This window comes from Sminthopsis crassicaudata, chromosome 2 (assembly GCF_048593235.1).
Source record: "Sminthopsis crassicaudata isolate SCR6 chromosome 2, ASM4859323v1, whole genome shotgun sequence".
Lineage (NCBI taxonomy): Eukaryota > Metazoa > Chordata > Mammalia > Dasyuromorphia > Dasyuridae > Sminthopsis > Sminthopsis crassicaudata.
Window position 1 is genome coordinate 360,278,520 of NC_133618.1, and position 20,120 is coordinate 360,298,639.

The 20,120-nt window shown below is 35.0% G+C and overlaps 1 protein-coding gene across 2 annotated transcripts in view; it reads left to right on the forward strand.

Annotated features, from left to right (window-relative positions):
* VDAC1 (voltage dependent anion channel 1) overlaps window positions 1-17,963 on the forward strand; it is a 31,646-nt gene extending 13,683 nt beyond the window's left edge. For both annotated transcript variants that reach the window (XM_074290934.1, XM_074290933.1), the window contains 8 exons: window positions 1,841-1,910; window positions 2,936-2,985; window positions 7,158-7,310; window positions 7,407-7,459; window positions 9,700-9,927; window positions 13,243-13,393; window positions 14,536-14,593; window positions 16,920-17,963. In XM_074290934.1, coding sequence (XP_074147035.1) covers window positions 1,844-1,910; window positions 2,936-2,985; window positions 7,158-7,310; window positions 7,407-7,459; window positions 9,700-9,927; window positions 13,243-13,393; window positions 14,536-14,593; window positions 16,920-17,011 — 852 coding nt within the window. In that variant the 5' untranslated portion in view covers window positions 1,841-1,843 and the 3' untranslated portion in view covers window positions 17,012-17,963. The remainder of the gene's footprint in view (window positions 1-1,840; window positions 1,911-2,935; window positions 2,986-7,157; window positions 7,311-7,406; window positions 7,460-9,699; window positions 9,928-13,242; window positions 13,394-14,535; window positions 14,594-16,919) is intronic.
* The last annotated feature ends 2,157 nt before the right edge of the window (window positions 17,964-20,120 follow it).

Sequence of the window (20,120 nt, forward strand, 5' to 3'; positions counted from 1 at the left end):
ATCCAAGCCAGTGAGATGAGGGCATTTAAGGGATGGCCAATTCATATTGCTTAACTGGAAACTCCCAAATAAGCATTGAGGGCGATGTAAGGGCAGTAAAGAAAAGGTATTGATGTGGTCCATCAACTCCTTCCTTTCCTTCCCACCTAATAATAGGATTGATGAGGTTTAGATTTTGGGGTTCCCTTTTGTCAGAGAACCAAATGATGAGGTCTAGATTTAGGGAACCAAAATAAGATTAGGGTTCCTGGTGATCAGAGAGTTAAATGATAAGGTCTAGTGGCAGGTTTGGGGACCAAATGAAGAAGTTTGGCTTCCCTACACCCCCTTGGGATTCAGTGCAAGGATAGCGAGTTTTGGGGAACCCCTTTCTGGTGTCACAGGTTCTCTGTAAAAGAATTTACAAATCCTAAAACCCAGATTGATAAAAGAGGTTTATTATAGGCATTGGGAAGTTAAGTTTCTAGTAGAGAAATCCTGAAAGAGAAGCATAAACTCTCCTTAGGGAAATAGGTGAGGATAAAGGGGTAGCACTGGAAGAGAATATTATTCCAGTGGGCAGAGGTTTCCTTGGCATGGCATGGCATGTTAGGACCTCTGCAAGGATTGACTAATAAGTTGGCTCTTTTTATAATAGAAGTCTTTGGCTACAAGCTAGGCCTGCTCTCCCTCCCAGTAAGGCTGGTGAGTGGAGTTAGAATTGAATAGAGTAGGAATTCTTTAGTTTAGGACTAAACAAACCCCACCTATATAAACCACTTTAACTGATTTCCCTGGGGCGGGTCTTTCCCTGAGGCAGAGTTGAAGATTTTCTTCTTGTATCATCAAGTGCTTTACCTCATGGCTCATTCCCAAAGTCAGAGACAGAAAGAAAGAGTTTGGGGTCCCTTTTTCAGGATCAGAGCTCACATCACAAATGTGGGACGTAGGAAGGAATAATCATTTATAGTGCTGCTATATATATGTCAGACACTTGCAAAGTGTTTTTATAAAAATTTCTAATTTAGGACTCACAACAATTCTGCAAGATGGTTATTATTTTCTTCATTTTTTGAATAAACAGAACTAAGGTAAACCATTTAAGTGACTTGCCTAAGTTCACAGAGGTAGTAAATATCTGAGGCCAGATTTGAGTCAGGATTTTCTGGCTTCAGGCCAGTGCTTTGTCCACTGTATCACCAACTGCTTCTTGGAAGGGCAAGAAAAAGTTATACCTAGGAATATCTAATTGTAACTAGATATCAGGGAACTTCAAGGAGCATGTTTTTCAGGCCGTAGCAAGAGGAACTGACATATCCATGTCAGTTTTGTGAAGGATGTTGATGCCTTGTTGATTACTCTCAGATTCTTTGCCCCCTTATCCTTTCATCACTTATCCCTGTATTACTCCCACCATCCGCCTCCCCTGCTTCTATTCCCTGCTACTAAATAAGAGAGGTGTTGGAAGTCACAGAGCCATCTGTCTCGGGAAAAATAAAAGTTCATGTCATTCAGCTTAAACTGAGAGACCCTCGATGCAGCAAGAAAATTCTTTTATTCATTAATTTCCTTTCTCTTCTCTTCTTAAGTAAAAGTTTATTCTAGTATGTAATATATACATATATAAGTTTACATGGAGGAATCTCTTCCAGCTCTAAATCTATAATATTTTCATCCTATATAGTATAGAGAGAAAAGATTTGCTGGTATAGTTAGCTAGTGACAGGACTGGAAAAGATATAAATATGAAGCATTAATAGAAAACTACATTCTATTAATTTTTGTTATATTTTCCATTAACCAAATAGATTTCTTCAGCTAGAAAACATTTACATTCTCATGATTGTTTTTGTTCCTGCAGAAAATGGCTGTGCCACCTACTTATGCTGACCTTGGAAAATCTGCCAGGGATGTGTTTACTAAGGGTTATGGTGAGTTCTCTCTGGAAACCGGGCCATTTCTGTCAATGGCTTTCTGAGGCTTAAGCGATTATGTAAATTTTCATTTATTTTAGCATATAAGACACTTACCTGCTCAAAAAGTTAAGAATTATTATCCTAATCCACTTTTTTTCTTGAGTGAAAAATTATAAAGGCTTCTAAAGTTACCTAAAATAAGTTGCTTCTTTGGATCCATGTTTTCATTGAGAAACAACTTCTTGTTCTGCTATAAATTGTAATCCTTCCATGTCTTCCTAAGCATTTCTTGGCTATGTCTTTACATAATTCCTCAATAGAGGTTCATCTTCCCATTCTTCTTACAGGACTGATAGCTCCTTTTTTCTGATGGTACAGGAATGTCCATGTCCTCTATTTCCTGTACCACTTTGTTTTGAAAATAATGTGTGTAAACACCCTGAATATTGGGCATATTACTGATGATTAATATCAAATATTAAAATAAGAATTGAATTAGATGGGTGGTAACAAATGAAGTGATTTTATCTACCTGTGAGAAGCATTCCTCCTGTTGTTTAACTAGGAAGTTTCTGACATATTCACCCTTTCCTTAATTCACAAAGCTCTATGGCTAAGCTTTTGAAGCTGGCAGCCAGAACTCAGTTGGAGGAAAAAAGTAAGATCTGTCTTTGCCTTGAAGACATTATATGAACATTGCCAGAGGGAGATTTTTTTTCCCCTTTTTCTAAATTTAGCTAGTCATTAAACCTATGAATACTAGGCTCAAAGATAGTTGCACAGCTGTGCCAGCTTCCTCCTGTACCTACTTGGAAAAGCTGGGATGGGGTAAGGGAACCTCCCAAGGCTATTACTTTCTGTTAACAATCCATTAGCTGAGATGGCCTGAATAATTGTCATACAATAGAAGCCTAGTGCATAAAGCATTGAAAAACCCAGGTTTTCTGTCTCTTATTTTAAAAGGAACCTCTAAAATGTCACTTAAATAATTGTTTTTTCTAGGTATTTCTCTCCTATTAATACCATTCTTTTTCCTTTAGGATTTGGCTTAATAAAACTGGATCTGAAAACAAAATCTGAGAATGGACTGGTAAGTCTTTCAGTCTCTATAGCCCTCTATTATCAAAAATGGAACTTTGGAAAGGATCTGTAATTCTAATGGGCAATTTCAGTTGTCTCTTTCATGTCCCCACAAATGCTTAGTGAATTAGCTGAAGATTTACCATATCAAGATCATGTTAGTCCCTTCATTTTGAACAGCTATTGGGGTGGGGACAGCATCAATATAGAACTAAAAAGAAGATGGGAAGTGAAGAGGTAACAGGGAACTAAATAATTGAGGTAAATACCTAATGGTGAAGTATATACCTCAATAGGATTAATTGAGGTCTAGTGGCAGGATTGGGGTATAGGGAGTCACATGGAGCTCCCCTGCAACCCCTGAGGATTCGGCGCAAGGTCTAGTGGTGGCAAGAGCCCCCTGTAAATGAATTTACAGGCCCGAAAACCTAGATGGGTAAAAACAAGATTTATTGCAAGGTTTGGAAGCAAGGTTAAAGTCTGGTTAGTAAAAGGCATTAGATAGAGGAAGATATATGCTGAAAGCGGTGGGACAGAGAGTCTCTGATGCAAAGCTGGCATCTTTCAACTCTGACAAAAGACGATTCTACCTTTGCTATTTTTATCTGCTTGAAGAAGTGTATGGGCGGAGCTCAGGTTGATTCCTGGAAGGCCAGATTTTTGGCGGGCTTTTTAGATAAGGAAGAAACTGTTTTGGGGAAACTTGAGTAGATAGTTGGGGGTTGGGTACAAGCCCAAACTGTCTCAGATACTAATCTCTCCCCTTGGGGTTTTGACCAGATCTTGTAAATCAAAGATCAGTCCCAAAGGTAGATCAGACAAGGAATCTTAAAGGGGGCTATGCCCACATTAAGAAGGACTTTTGAATTATTGGACTATAGAACTGTGGTTCATTTATTCTTTAGAGCTGAGAGATATTGTCAGATGTCAAACACTGAGGAGTTTGCCTTCTATGTGAATAATGAATGACAGCTGTAACATGAGAAGACAACTTTGATAGGGAGAAATAGTAGACATTTTCACATTTTAGTAGATTTTTCATTGTTTAGATTCTCTATACTAAACTTTTGGGGAGGCCTGACTCCGGGGTCTGGGTCTCAGCCCCTTCTTTCTCTGAAAACCATGTGTAAAATAACAAATTCCATAATAATCATAAGAACATAGAATTTTTTTTAACTTTGAAAGTGATGTGTTGAATTTATTATATATATTTTATTTAAAACTTTTTAATTTTCAAAAGATATACATGGATATTTTTTCAACATTAACCCTTGCAAAACCCTTCTCCCTAGATTGCAAGTAATCTAGTATATGTTATACATGGTAAAAATGTAGACCATTGACTTCTCCCCCTCCCCCCCCCCTTGCAATTGGGGTTAATTGACTTGCCCAGAGTAGTAACACAGTTAGGAAGTGTTAAGTGTTAGAGATCTGATTTGAACTCAGGTCCTCCTGACTTCAGGGATGGTGCTCTATTCATTGTGCCACTTAGCTGCCCCTGAACATAGAATTTTTTATCTAGATTTGGCGATCTAATTTCAAGAGACCATTCCATCCACTTCTATTATACAGATGAGGAAACTAAGATCCATAAGAGACTCAAAGATAACAAGTAATGAATGGGGGTTTTGAACCCAGATGCTCTGCCTAAGTATTCTTTCACATTGTCTAGACCTCTAGCAGAATGTTGACTAACATTTCTCTTCTGTTCTTTATTCCTTTGCTAAAAGTGATCTAGAGACATAGATTTGTCCAGTAGGGAATTAGATGTGGTGATTTCATTTTTGGAATTTTGTTTCCACACTTTTGTTAAAGACTGGAAGAAATAACATTTTTAGAAATTCTTGATTAGTTTGCATGACATAGTGGGGAGGAGAGAGGACAGGTACTAAAATAATCAATTCTCATCTACTTTTATTTCTTTTTAACATTTGTTTAAAAAATTTTTAGTTTTCAAATTTTCCTCTCAATCTTTGAGAAGGCAAACATATGATACATATTACATATGTGAAGTCATGCAAAGCATTTCCATATTAGCCACATATTACAAAAGAAAAGCAAGAAAAAGTTTCATCTAATTTTTGAATTATTTACAGGAAAATTTCTATGTTAGGCTGACTTCCCCAGGTTCTTTACCATATTTTTGATCTCCTTTTCTCCCCATTGATTTTTTTCCCAGAGAATATGAAAACACCGATGCAATTAGTTTACAATTCAGAAGTTTTAAACCATGTAAAAAACACCAAAACAAAATCCCCCTCCCCCCAAAAAAAAATCAAACAAAAAAACCAAACTTAATATCCAATATCATACATTCCAAAACCAAGTAAAAATTATTGTCATAACTACTGCTTCATTTCCTGTATATCATGTGTCCCTTGTGATGGAAGAATCTTCAGTTGTGGTCTGTACTAATCAATGTGTTTTACATTAGATGCTAATTAATATTTAGCCAGAAAAGTGATGGCTTCTTTTTCTTTTTTAAATTATAAAAATGAGTTTCTTTACATATTCTAACATAGAGCCCCATCTTTGATCTCTACTGTGGCAGATGGTATCTTTGCTAATTTTTTTTTTTTTTTTTAATCCCCAGTGTTTAGCACTCTGGTACAAATTAAGGGCATAATAATGTTTGTTGATTGATTGATGGTAACAGTTCCTTTGTTAGACTTCTTACTTTTGAAAACTAGGTTATTAATCTAAATTACTTTAATGTCGCTCAAACAGTCTTTTATGATTTTTTACATATAGCTAAAACCTAACAACTTACTCTTTTTGTCAGTTGTGAGACTGTAAAGGTCTACCTTGCTTTAGTTTATAGTTTGCAATAGCCTAGATATTTCCTTTTCATTTCTTCCCAAGAGATGTAAGGGATACTCAGTGCATATCCTGCTCATTAAAATAGTATCCATGTAGGGGCTGGAGAGCAGAAGAAAGGTTGCTGTTATGATGGACAGACTTTTCTGTGAAGGATTTATGGCAGGGTATAGAAAAGAATTCTGAAATTGGGAGGGGATGGACAAGTTAACTCTGTCCTTGATGAGATAACAGGTTATCCACATTTTAACAAGGAACTTTTAAAAAAAAAAAATTTAATTGAAATTGTATGAATCTTTTTTTTTTTTTTTCTCTCCTGAGGCTGGGGTTAAGTGACTTGCCCAGGGTCACACAGCTAAGAAGTGTTAAATGTCTGAGAGCAGATTTGAACTCGTATCCTCCTGAATTCAGGGCTGGTGCTCTATCCACTCTGCCACCTAGCTGTCCCAATTGTATGAATCTTAATGGATCTATTAACTGAAACCACTAGCTTTTTTAATGTATGAATCAGCATGGTAAAGTAAGGACCCAGGTCTGAATCCTGTCTTCCCTTAGGAAGCTACTTAACCTTTCTGGATATCAGTTATCTCAGCTGTGTAAAGAAATTGGTCTAGATGACCTGTATGGTCCCCTTTTGATCTAAATCCGATTCTCCCAATTTGCAGAGCTGAAATAGAACTTTTTCAAGCTGTAGTACTGAGAGAACAAGCTTTCAGTTGAAGCCTTCCTCTCAAAGCCAGTTTTAAGCAGGTTACACAAAGCAGGACCTCGTTTCATGCTAAGTCTGACTAAAATAAGGAGGCAGTTTAAGTAGGTATACTAAGCACAATGTTTAATATATACTGGGTGCTTAATAAATATTTGTTTCCACTTTTCCTTTATGAAAATTGGAAGTTACAAAACAAATCGGAGGGAGGTGATTCTTTGCTTTGAAAACTAAGTCTCTGTGAAATTACTTAGAATTGTGAGTTCCCCTGGTGATATTGAGTATATAGATCCATTTTATGAAAATATCATTTGAACACAGCTAACAAGTTTTACAAATAATAATAGTAGCTGCTTATGTTTTGATTTATGGACAACATTAGTTAAAGCATCTATTCTACAAACCGAACATTGAGAAGTCAAGAAACTTGCTAGAAGTCACACAATCAGCGTTAGATAAATCTAAGACTTGACCTCATTCTCTTAGAATCTAATATTCTTTCAACTACATCATGAAATCTTTCAGATACTTAATGTGTAACACCAGGTATTGAACATTTTTGGTAATAAATAGTCATTATTCTCCATTTTGTCATTTGCGTATCATTTTGTACCTCCTTCCCCACCTCAACTGATGTTCTGTTCTTTTCTTTTCTAAAGGAATTTACAAGTTCAGGTTCAGCAAACACTGAGACCAGCAAAGTTTCGGGCAGTTTGGAAACAAAATACAAATGGTCTGAATATGGCTTGACATTCATAGAAAAATGGAACACAGACAATACATTGGGTACTGAAATTACTGTTGAGGATCAGGTAACTATATTCCTGAAGAGGCATCATTTTATCATTTTGTGTATCATGGCTTTCCTTGCAACTACAATGCAACTTGTGAATTTCTTTTCTGTTTAGCTTGCACGTGGACTGAAGCTGACCTTTGATTCGTCCTTCTCACCTAATACTGGGTAAGAATTAAGTTAGTTGAATTGGGTAACAAGGCTGTTTTGTGATAATGTCTGAAGAAGAGCAGACACTAGGGAAGAAGGTGGGTATAGGATTCTGTTTTGAATGGCTTTCAATGTATTGATCAGTTTTGTATTCAGTTCTTTTGTGCTATATAAGAAATGCTATGTATAATAAATTGTTTTGATGTTATATCTCTATGCACACATGCATGTGTGTATAACTCCAATCTTTTAGATTGGAGTATAATCTGTGAAAATTACTAATTTTATCACTGATTAATGTTTGATCTCTGTAAGTTAAATCTGTATGAACTTGACATCTAAAAGTCTGTATTAAATGAAGACTCATGCTGTATAATTTGTTAATTCCAAAGAATTAAGTAGCTCAGCAATTACTTTGCAAGATAAAACAACTAGACTAATGTGCAGGTGGACTATAATGGGTGTTGTGGTGTAGTAGAAATTTATAAATTGATGATAATACTTGCATTGTCATGGGCAACTCATGTCTCTCTAAACCTCCATTTCTTTAGCTGAAGGAACTGAGAATATTCAGTCTGGGAAGAGAATATTTTGGCAAGATTGTTGAAGACAATGATAAATTGTCTCCAAATATAGTTTCCCAGACACACATTAGATCAAGCAGAGTAAACACAAGTGCAAAATGCCAAAGTTAGTTACTATTTAGCAATAGGATACATAGTAGATTGAGTACATAGTATGAACATATTAGAAAATCCCTATAAAGTGTTACATTATTGTTGGAGATAATGTTGTTATTAATGCTATTGTATCAATGCTTTTGTCTGTTGGTTTCTTCTGGTTATCAGATCAGTTTATATCACTAAGATCTTAGCATCCATTTTCACAAGTTAGGGGAATGATCCCCCTCAGTGAGACTGAGTAATTGGAAGATTTCAGCAACCTTAAAGATTGCTGACTGCTTAATATATGCATTTTAATTGATGTTATCTTAAGGACCATCTTGGCATATGTTCTTTATGAACAACATGACACTTTTATTGTGTTTTGGCACACTTTTCATGTATCATTTTGTTACTACAAACTACAACCTGTTTTAGAGATGAAAAGAAACTGAAGTTCAGAAAAGTTAAGGGACATTGTACTCAGAGCTGATTAGCATTTACGTAACACCTTAAGGCTTATAATTGTTCAGTTATGACAGACTCTGTGACATCCATTGCTATTCATGGGTTTTGTGTTGCAAGTAAAAATTCTGGGAGACAAAAATTCTAAGTAATAAAAAGAAAATTTATTAAATAACCTGAATGATCAACATGTTAATGGTCAGTGATTTGGTAATCAAAAATGCCAAGGGGAGACTCTGAAACTACTTAAATCAGATATGTTTCTTCTGGCGGTGAAATCTCCTGACAAGTGAAGCTCAACCCTGATTGGACATTGAACGAGGAGGTGGGCTAAGAGCCTTCAGCCCTTTCCAATCACTTCTTTATAGAAGTCTGCCTGGTTATGAGCCCTTCACTAGTAACATGGGCACCTGGTTATGTTCTCTCTATTTTGGTTTCTCTTTCATGAACTAGGTTGTCCTAAATTAATTAAAGGGAACAAGGACAGAAGCTCTTTCCACTTGAGAATGAGCTAACTCAAACTGCATCTTGTTTATGCTGAAGAGAGAAATCAGATTCCCATTTGAGTAGGACCCAGCCCAGGGACCTTAAGAGGATCTGAAATGCTTGTGACATTCTTTCTCCTGAGAGGGGCTTCTTTTTAAGCTAGCTTTTTGACAGAAGGGGATATTACAAATAAATTAATTACAAATTAATAACCAAATGGTACAGTATTCAAATTAATTTTTTTCATTTGGCAAAGATATTAGAGGAATTTGCCATTTCCTTCTCCTGTGGATCAAGTTAAATAGTTACTTACTCAGGGTTGTACAGCTGTTGTCTGAGGTTGTATTTGAAGTCAGATCTACTTGACCTCAGGTCCAGCTTTCTATTCACTGAGCTATCTAGCTATCTCTGTGACTAACTATCCTTCCAATAATCCTGAGCAGTAGTTATTAATAATAGTAGAGTAGTGGAGGTTGGATTGGAACCCATGTTTTTCTGGGTTTATTACTCTCTACTGTTACTTTTTCCTTAAATGCTAAAGCTTAGTTATTACTGTATTTCACATAGTAATATATCCACTGAAATCTGTATATTTGGTGTAATTGATGATAGTGAAGATAATGACCATATTTTCTTTCTCTTCAGGAAAAAGAGTGCTAAGATTAAGTCAGGATATAAGCGGGAACATATCAATCTTGGCTGTGACATGGATTTTGATATTTCTGGCCCATCAATAAGAGGAGCTGTGGTACTTGGCTATGAAGGCTGGTTGGCAGGGTACCAGATGAATTTTGAAACTTCTAAATCTCGGGTGACTCAGAGCAACTTTGCTGTTGGCTACAAGACTGATGAATTCCAGCTGCACACCAATGTGTAAGTCAGAAAAGACAAGAAGTTTTGGTCCTGTCCTTTCTCTTCCTTTCCCATCACTGGTATTTGTAGCAGAGAAGGTACCTGAGTGTTGGAAATAATGGAGAGTGAAGGACTCATTTAACACTGGAAAAAGATTTTTGTCTCAGAATTAGTGTGTGTGTGTAAATAAAATTTCTAGGCGGTACTTTATGAACTAAGAACAACAAATATATTACTTTGTAAATACAGATTGGTTGCAAGAGCACCAGACAGATTGTAAATAAGGAGGACCTGAATAATAGAAACTATCCTTGAAAGAAGTTTGTGTAGGGAAGAATGAAGTGTCAGACTCTTGTTACAGAAGTTGAGTTGACCAAAGGTAGTAGGAAGTAAGCACAAAGTGTTTTTTCCTTTACAGTAGAAGTCACCAGAAGTTAGCCTTTTTTATTATAATTGGAGACTATTTGCTTATGTGTTTCAGACCCATAGCAAAAGTAGTAGGAAGTAAGCACAAACTGTTTTTTCCTTTTCAGTAGAAGTCATCAGAAGTTAGACTTTTTATTATAATTGGAGACTGTTTGTTTATGTGTTTCAGACCCATAGGTACCTTTCTTCAAATTCAGTGCCAAAATTTTTTGGAGGGTTTTTCCAATTCTTTCTGAGATTTTAAAAAAACCAAAAATACAAATTTGGAAACAGACTTTGAGAAATATTTTAACTCTCCAGTGGCATGTGATGAGACTCTCCCAGTTGTGCTTTAGAAAAACTCATTTCCCATTCGATCTCAAAAAGGTACATCAGTTGGTGGTTTCCTCCTGCTATTTGGACCCACTTGTCTCCAAATATAGTAGCTCTGGATTTGTCTGTCAGTAGTTTTCAAATTAAAAAATGCCTGGGAAAATGTAAATGTTTGGAAGTTATAAATTAGCTTCTAATTCAGTGAACTCAGTTTTTGTCTCTGTGACAAAATATCATAGTTTTACCAAATTTCATAGACTACAATTCTAAATGGAATTCTTTCAGCCATATTGACAATTTGGCATTTACTGATAGAGGGCTTTTAATTTTTGTGATTGTAGTTAGGATTTTGTAGTAAAGGTATACATTTTTAACAATAATTGACATTTGCATAGCACTTTAATGTTTGCAAAGCTCTCTAATTTGTCTTCTTTGATTATCACAATCTCCTAAAGTGGTTACTGCAGATGTTATTAACAGCCTAGTATAACTGAGGAAACTGAAATTCATGGGGGTTGTGGCTTGCTCAGGGTCACATAGTAAAGAATGTCAGAATGATGAATGTGGGATCTTTCTTTTTTCTTTTTTTTTTTTTTTTGGGATGTTTCTTTCTAATTAAATTTATTAAATTAACATCCAGTTTGGGGGAACAGCTATTTTTACTTATTTTTTGTTGAGGTAATTGGGGTTAAGTGACTTACCCAGGGTCCCACAGCTAGCTAGTGTTAAGTGTCCAAAATCAGATTTGAATTCAGGTCCTCCTGACTTCAGGACTGGTGCTGCCCAACCGTTCATATTTTGGTAGAGAAAGAGAGAAGTAAATCCGTCAACAAGCATTTATTGAGCATTAACTGTGCCTCAATTTCCATTTTTATAAAATGAGGTCAATTCAGTCAGACTAAATGGATTTTGAGCCCCTCTAGCTGAGACCTTTGACAGTATCCCAATGATACTTTATCTTCCAGAATGGACTACACTGTCGATGAAAAGTACATTGATCAAGCTATTAGAGCTCACAGGTGCCTGTGAAGGACTGGCTTGGTCCATCACATTAAGAATAAAAAAAATAAAGAGAAGACTCACATTGAGAAATTCAGTATGAAGGTTTGGATGTGGGTTTTTTTCTTTTTATCTTTGAAGGATTCCCCCCTTCCCCTAGTTTTTTCTTATCTCTTGGGTGTCTTAGAGAAATGAAATAATCACTTTGGTTTTCAAAGCAGGTAGCTCTACATTTCTTCTGAAATTCCTTCCAATTTCATAAAAATCAATAAGGTCATAAGAGGTAACCCAAATTTTTCAGGTTATGAGATGTGGACAAGCCTAATGCTAGATAATTTACTAGGCAGATAATTGGCTTCTGCAATTCCCAGTTGGCAGCAGTGGAAAGAATGATTTGGAGTCAGGGGACCTAGGTTCTCTGTGGCACACTTTACTACCTGTGTGATTTTGGCCAGTCACTTAACATCTTAGTTTTCTCTTCTTTAAAATGTGAATGTTGGGTGTACAACTGTTCTGGAAGATCCCTTCCAGTACTAAATTTTCGGTCCTGCGCTGTAAAGCCTAATCTTGAGCCATTCTCTATCACTCCTTGTAGAGACTATGTTTTTGTGGGAAGGGCAACAGTAATGAGTTATAGAACAAATTAGAAATGCAGTAAGGGTTTAGAAATATGAACTTCTTGAAATTTTGGAAATTTATAGAACAATGTTTATAAATTAGATCAATGAAGGAAGGGGTGGGGCAGGTTTTGCAGGTGAGTTTTTAGCAACATGAATAAAAAGAACAAATGTGTGACAAAAATGAGGAAAGAAGTTTGAGGGATGTTCTGAAAGCAGTAGGTGATAATAGATTGAATCAGGCTATGGAGGGCTTTTAAAAACAGCAGCCAGTTTCATTTGGGTTTTACAGAGCAGAAAAATAGTATAGTTCAAAAAATTCCTGAAATATAGGAGTCTCAAAACTGTGGGAGCTTATTTAAATGGAAAATCCTGGTTGGATATTCACACCCTTACATTTTCTGTGCCTAAGTGTTGACTAGCTTGGAGTAAGAATTAGTTTCTTCCTTCACTGCTACTACTTCAGTGGTAGCCTCAGATAATTTCATTGCCACTCTTCAAAGCATATTGCAGCTATCTATTTCGGAGGTGACATGCAGCTAACATTAAAAACTATTCAGAAATCTCACTACACCTGAAAATAATACCTCAGAATGTCAACTATAGCCAAGACAGGATTCTTGTGTCTCTTTTGTCCCATTATCTCCCATACTATTTACCATTTTATATAATAGCTTTGGTTCATTTGGCTATTTGACTTCATTATAGAAATTTCTGCTATCCTTTAGCAGTCTTCAAGTGGCTGAAATAATAGTTCTCTTAATCTCTGATCCTCCCTGATGTTTCTGTCCAGTTTTTGGCAGGATATCATTTCATACCTTTTTAGTGAAGTATGATAAAGATTATGTTATTTAAAAGTTCTTTTTAATAAATTAATTTCAATACAATTTCATATGTATTTATAAAGTGGTGCTGCCTTCTCCATTTTGTGAATTTGTCTTCCAGTGCCATTTTACTATTTGTTTTCTGTGTTTGATTTTAGGAATGATGGCACAGAATTTGGGGGCTCTATTTATCAGAAGGTGAACAAGAAGTTGGAAACTGCTGTCAACCTAGCCTGGACAGCTGGAAATAGCAACACTCGTTTTGGAATAGCAGCCAAATATCAGATTGACCCTGATGCCTCTTTCTCTGTGAGTACATGTGTCTTCACAAGCTTGAAAGGAAATGTAGAACTTTTTGCTGTTTTTAAATTTAGCTATTGTGGGCTCCAGAAACACTGTGCTTTGGTTTCAATAATGAGCTTCAGCATGCATTGGGTTTTATATATACACACATATATATATATATATATATACACTTATATATATATATATATTTATTCATTTTATATATATATATATATATATATATATATATATATATATATATATATATATATACACTTTATATTTTATATATACACTTTTATTTTTAAAATAAATTTAATTATTTTTGGTTTTGGTTTTGGATCACATTATTTGATTTACCTTCTCTATTTCCTATGAACCTTCCTGAATAACAAAAGAAAAAAATTAAGCAAAATCAACCAACCAATAAAGTGGACAGCCCTCCTTAAGTATTTAAAAAGCACACTCCTCTGATGGATAGCCTTATAGCTGCCCATTTATCACTATTAGTGAAATGTCTCATTATTATTAACAGTTCCTATCCTTTGCAACTCTCTTCTCTGGAGTGAGTAGAGATGATTCCAGTCATGTATCCTCAGGGTGGCAGGAGGTGAGGGAAAAAGAGAAGGAAAGCAAATGTCATTGTGCTTTCTATACCTTTTCCCACCTTCTTTCAGCCTTCTACTTATGCCCTCTAATCAATTCTTTATACTTCACCAAGTGACTAGTTTTGTATATAAGTTTGGAATGAATGGATACGAATTATCATCTCCCTGGGCCATCTAAAGTTATGTCTACTTAGAAATTTTTGACAAGGAATTAAACCTTTTAAAATGGCCACAGTAATTTAAACACAGTTAATCCTTCATGTGGTGATTGTCAGAAGTTATATTTTTAAGAACAAGAAATTTATGACTCCTTCCTTGGAAATAAGATCTTCAAAGATTGTTATATATCAGTTTAAGCATAACATTTGCATACATTTTGCACTCTTAATAATTCACTTCAAGTTTCCATGAACTCTGTATTATTTATGTTCTTTAACATAGGAGGGAAGGAAGCAATTCTATGTTGAATCCCAGAGTTTTGTGATTAAAAGGTGATTAAAGAATTTTAGTTCACTTTATTTATAACACTTTTAACCCTTTTCTTTTTCCTCTAAATAGGCTAAAGTGAACAACTCTAGCCTGATAGGCTTAGGTTACACCCAGACTCTAAAGCCAGGTAAGAGATATTTGTGGATAAAATCCACTTTTTGTCTCAGCCGTAAAATTATAGAATATTTTGCATATTGTAGCTTGTGGGATTTTTCTGTAACATTTTGTATTAAGGTTTGGTTTGAAAGACCTTTAAGCTAAGAGTTAAGAAAATGAGGCTCTAGTTCTGGCTCTGCCCTTGACTCTACCCTTGACTCATGGGGAAACTTAAAGCCAAATTGTTTCCCAATTTGGGTTCTCATTTTCACCATTGGTATAATAATAAAGCTAAATGACATTCGAGAGGCAGAATAGAGCAATTGAAAAGGCACTGAATTTGGAAGCAGAGAATTGTGTTTGAATTTTGGTTCTGATACTCATTACTTTTGTGACTCACCTCTTCAGGGTTTCAAAAAGTGTAGCCCTCATTGTAAATTCAGGTTATAACATTTGACCTCCAAGGTCCCTTTCAACTCTTCAGGTTGTGTTTTCTAACCTTCAAATTCTGATTTTTACCACTAGACTAAAAGTAATCCCCATTATTATAGAACAGAAATGCAAAAGATAGCCTTACTCAATTTCTTTTACCTATGTACAAATCTTAAATTTTTTGATTATCAAAATGCTGAGCCATTTGGATTTAGGAACCATTTAAAATTCTTTCAAGGAATTGATCAGTGTTAGACATGTGATTGATTTCTGCTTCTTATGCTAAATTTATGGAATAGATTCAAAGTTGGAAAAGACCTTAGAGATTATTTAGTCTAATCCTTTCATTTTTGAAGATGAGGAAGTATAGGCTCAGAAATGGTGAGGGCTCAATCTCACGATAAGTCAATGGCAACAAGACTAGAGCCAACATCTGCTGAGTCTAAAAATGTTCTTGCCTCTACATATTCAATAAGGGTAAATCCAAAGACTTGGTAATGAGTTCTACTGTGCCAGATATATTAAGGAATAATAAGTGGGGAAAAACATGAAGTTAGTTGTTATAGGATACTTCATACTCATTGCTTAAAATGTATTTCTGGGACATAGATCATGGGAAGGCGGGAAGAGGGAGTAATGGACCCTGGTGCACTTAATTGTTCCAGGCAAGATAAATTCCAGTGGGAATTCCAGGAAAATAAGCTCAGAGGAGAAAGAACTGCTTGAAAGTTTAAGTGACAAATAAATAGTAAAGTATCAGGCAAATGTGAGTTTATTGTACTGAACATAACATAGTACCTTGACAAGAATTGTACAAGATGTGCAGATTTCAAAAAGATGTGATCTGCATTGTACCAGGATTCCCCTCATCAGTGAGATCGTTCTTTGATTTGAATATTATTAGCTTTGACCAACACTACTCTAGTACAACTAAAACTAGATTAAAAGGTAATTGAGAAATGTTTGACAAAATAAATAAAAATACAGTACAACACAGATAACATTAATTTGTGATTTTCTAAATTAATTTGTAGTCAGCAGTTTCTTTTTGTTTGATAATACTTTAATCAATATAACCTGGCCTTGAAATCAGAGGAAGACTTAGATTCAAGGCTTATCTCTGATATACTATCATAGGCACATAATTAACCTTTCAGTGTTGTAGGCAACTGTCCAAGACTTAAGGTTCCTGAGAGGATACAAACCTGCACTGATAGAGAGAATTTTTATAGTTTCCTATATTAAGGAGTTCTCAGAATTTTAGTTCTTGAAATCTCTTTTCACTCTCAAAATTTAGAGTGCTAAAGAATTTTTGCTTATATGTGTTTTATCTCTTGATAAAACCATATCAGAAATAAAAATTGATGTTTTTAAAATATTGATTAAAATAATATATTACATGTTAATGCAAAGAACAGTTTTTGTGTAAAATCAGCTGCTTTTTAAAACAAAAATTAAGTCATTTTACACATTTTTGTTTAATAGAAAATAGCTAATTTTTTTTAACCTTTTCTCTATTCAATCTCTTGTGATATTTTGTTGTGATAGAACTATATAAAGAAAATCTTTTCTCATGTAAAATGTAGTTGGGAAAAGGAGGGGCATTGTAATGGGTAAATGATATGTTAGTTAGAATTCCTGAGTTTTGGTGATCTCTATGAGTCCAGGACCACACTTTGAGAACTGCTGCCTTATGCCAATGACATTGCCTGTCATAAGTTTTAAATAAATTCTCACTTTTTTCTTCCTCACTTGATTACATAGTAGTATACACATGTTGACAAGAAAATATTTGTGTAACTTGGTTAGGATATTATTTGGAATTCTTCCTAAAAGATAAAGATACTGAATCTTTTATGATTTTTGCAAAATAATTTAATCTTTCATGTATGAAATCTTCTTATACCAATTGTTTGCATTTGTAGGTATCAAACTGACATTATCAGCTTTGCTGGATGGCAAGAATGTCAATGCTGGTGGCCACAAGCTTGGTCTAGGACTGGAATTTCAAGCATAAAAGAAGTTGTACAATCACTTAATTTTAAAATATTTTGCAGGATAGCTACCTTCAGAAATTAGTGTACCTTTTCATGTTGTATGTCTGGGACGCAAGTATTGCTATGTATCAAATCATGTTAGACCTCCAGGTTAAAGATGACGCAGCTTTAAAGTGTTATCCTTTCAGAGATACAGAAGAAACCCGACTCAGAAAAAAGGTCCTTTCAGCTCCAGGCTTTTGAGGGGATATGTGATGATTCCCACAACAGCTTTCAGAATTCTCTAAGGATTGAAAGGGTGCATTGAGCCACCTTTTTTTTAATCTTAGAGATAGCTGCTAGTGGAAGGCAATGACATGTAGGCATTTAGTAAATGTGGACTGATTAAATGAATGAAATCTTGGCTTCCTGAGAATTCATGGTCCATTGCAATCAACTTGGTTACATATCTATCCTAAATGGATAGAAAGAGGCTCATTCCTTAATGGAGTGAAAACTAGTATGAAAAGGGGACTCTTTTTTTTTTTTTTTTTTTTTAAGTCACATTCTCATGAATTGTTCCAGTCTTGATTAGTTACTTCTGCCAAAAGTCGTCTGCAGAGTCCTTTAGGTGTCTACTTTGTACCATTTTGGTGTGGAGCCAGTTTAATGTGATTAAGCCAATAATGTAAGTACTTAATTCCCAGTCTCATTGTGGTTCCATTCACTTTGGCTGAGTTCCATACAAAGAGGCTACCAGGACACAGAACTATAAGCAGGGAAGAGTCTGTATAATTGTGCTCACATAGTGACATCACTTGGAATCAAAATTGGACTTCTGTTGTATTCTCACACTAATTTTTTTTTTTTTTTTTAGCAATTAATGGATACATTTTAGAGTCTTCCATATTGTGTGGAATTAGACACCTTCCCCTCCAAATGCTGTACTTACCACCACTTAAAAATACAACTTGAATAAAATATTGAAACCTCTCTCCCCCTTGTATTTATTAATTTATTTAACATGTCATAGCTGAAATAAAAAGGTGACTGGATTTAGAAACATGTTGAATACTTTTGACCTTTTTCCATAAATATATCTTAGGTCATATAAAAGAAAACTCAAAAACACATGTGTTTGAAATGGGTTTCAGACAAAAAGAGTACTGCTTTTCCTTTGGTTCTAAAGCATGTCCTGCCTCAAGTATCAAAAAGTACCTATGTCAGTATTTGTTGTAATTTGTCTATGTCTCAGTTTATGTAGGTATAAATCTAGCTTGTGTTTTTTTTTTTTTTTTTTTTTCTTTCTTTTAAGGGATTTCGAAATGAGGGTTTCATCATGTTGTTTGTTGGTAGGATCAAATGAAATAATAAACATGAAAAGTCTTTGTAAGTCATTTGATTTGTTTATTAAAACTATTGATATTAGTTTTGTCTACCTGGGTGTTAATATAACACCTTACACATAGTAGATATTTAACTTTTTTTTTTTTTAATTAATTTTTATAATTATAACATTTTCTTTGACAGTACATATGCATAGGTAATTTTTTACAACATTATCCCTTGTACTCCCTTCTGTTCCGAGTTTTTCCCCTCCTTCCCTCTACCCCCTCTCCTAGATGGCAGGCATTCCCATACATATTAAATATTTTATAGTATATCCTAGGTACAATATATATGTGCAGGACCGAATTTTGTTGTTGTTGCAAAGGAAGGATTGTATTCACAAGGTGAAAATAATCTGGGAAGAGAAACAAAACAAAACAAAAAAAACAATGTTCACATTTTACACTCATTTCCCAGTGTTCCTTTTCTGGATGTAGCTGATTCTGTCCATCATTGAATTGGATTAGCTCTTCTCTATGTTGAAGATATCCACTTCCATCAGAATACATCCTCATACAGTATCATTGTTGAAGTGTATAATGGTCCCCTAGTTCTGCTCGTTTCACTCAGCATCAGTTGATGTAAGTCTCTCCAAGCCTCTCTGTATTCCTCCTGTTGGTCATTTCTTACAGAACAATAATATTCCATAACCTTCATATACCATAATTTACCCAACCATTCTTCAATTGATGGGCATCCATTCATCTTCCAGCTTCTAGCCACTATGAAAAGGGCTGCCACAAACATTTTGGCACATACAGGTCCCTTTCCCTTCTTTAGTATTTCCTTGGGATATAAGCCCAGGAGTAGTATGGCTGAGTCAAAGGGTGTGCACATTTTGATAACTTTTTGGGCATAATTCCAGATTGCTCTCCAGAATGGTTGGATTCTTTCACAACTCCACCAACAATGCATCAGTGTCCCAGTTTTCCCACAGCCCCTCTAACATTCATCGTTATTTGTTCCTGTCATCTTAGCCAATCTGACAGGTGTGTAATGATATCTCAGAGTTGTCTTAATTTGCATTTCTCTGATCAATAGTGATTTGGAACACTTTCATATGAGTGGAAATAGTTTTAATTTACATCATCTGAAAATTGTCTGTTCATATCCTTTGACCATTTATCAATTGGAGAATGGCTTGATTTCTTATAAAGTCAATTCTCTATATATTTTGGAGATGAGGCCTTTATCAGAACCTTTAACTGTAAAAATGTTTTCCCAATTTGTTATTTCCTTTCTAATCTTGTTTGCATTAGTTTTATTTGTGCAGAAACTTTTTAATTTGGTGTAATCAAAATTTTCTATTTTGTGATCAATAATGGTCTCTAGTTCTCCCTTGGACACAAAGTCCTTCCTCCTCCACAAGTCTGAGAGGTAAACCATCCCATGTTCCTCTAATTTATTTCTGATTTCATTCTTTATGCCTAAATCTTGGACCCATTTTGATCTTATCTTAGTATGTGGTGTTAAATGTGGGTCCATGCATAGTTTCTGCCATACTAATTTCCAGTTTTCCCAGCAGTTTTTGTCAAATAATGAATTCTTATCCCAAAATTTGGGATCTTTGGGTTTGTCAAAGAATAGATTGCTATTTTTATTCACTATCTTGCCCTGTGAACCTAACCAATGTCACTGATCAACTAGTCTATTTCTTAGCCAATACCAAATGGTTTTGGTGACAGTATTCAACATTTTTTAAATGAGTATATTCTTGAATATACTTGGTATATTCTTGGTATATTTGAAAGATTATTGACC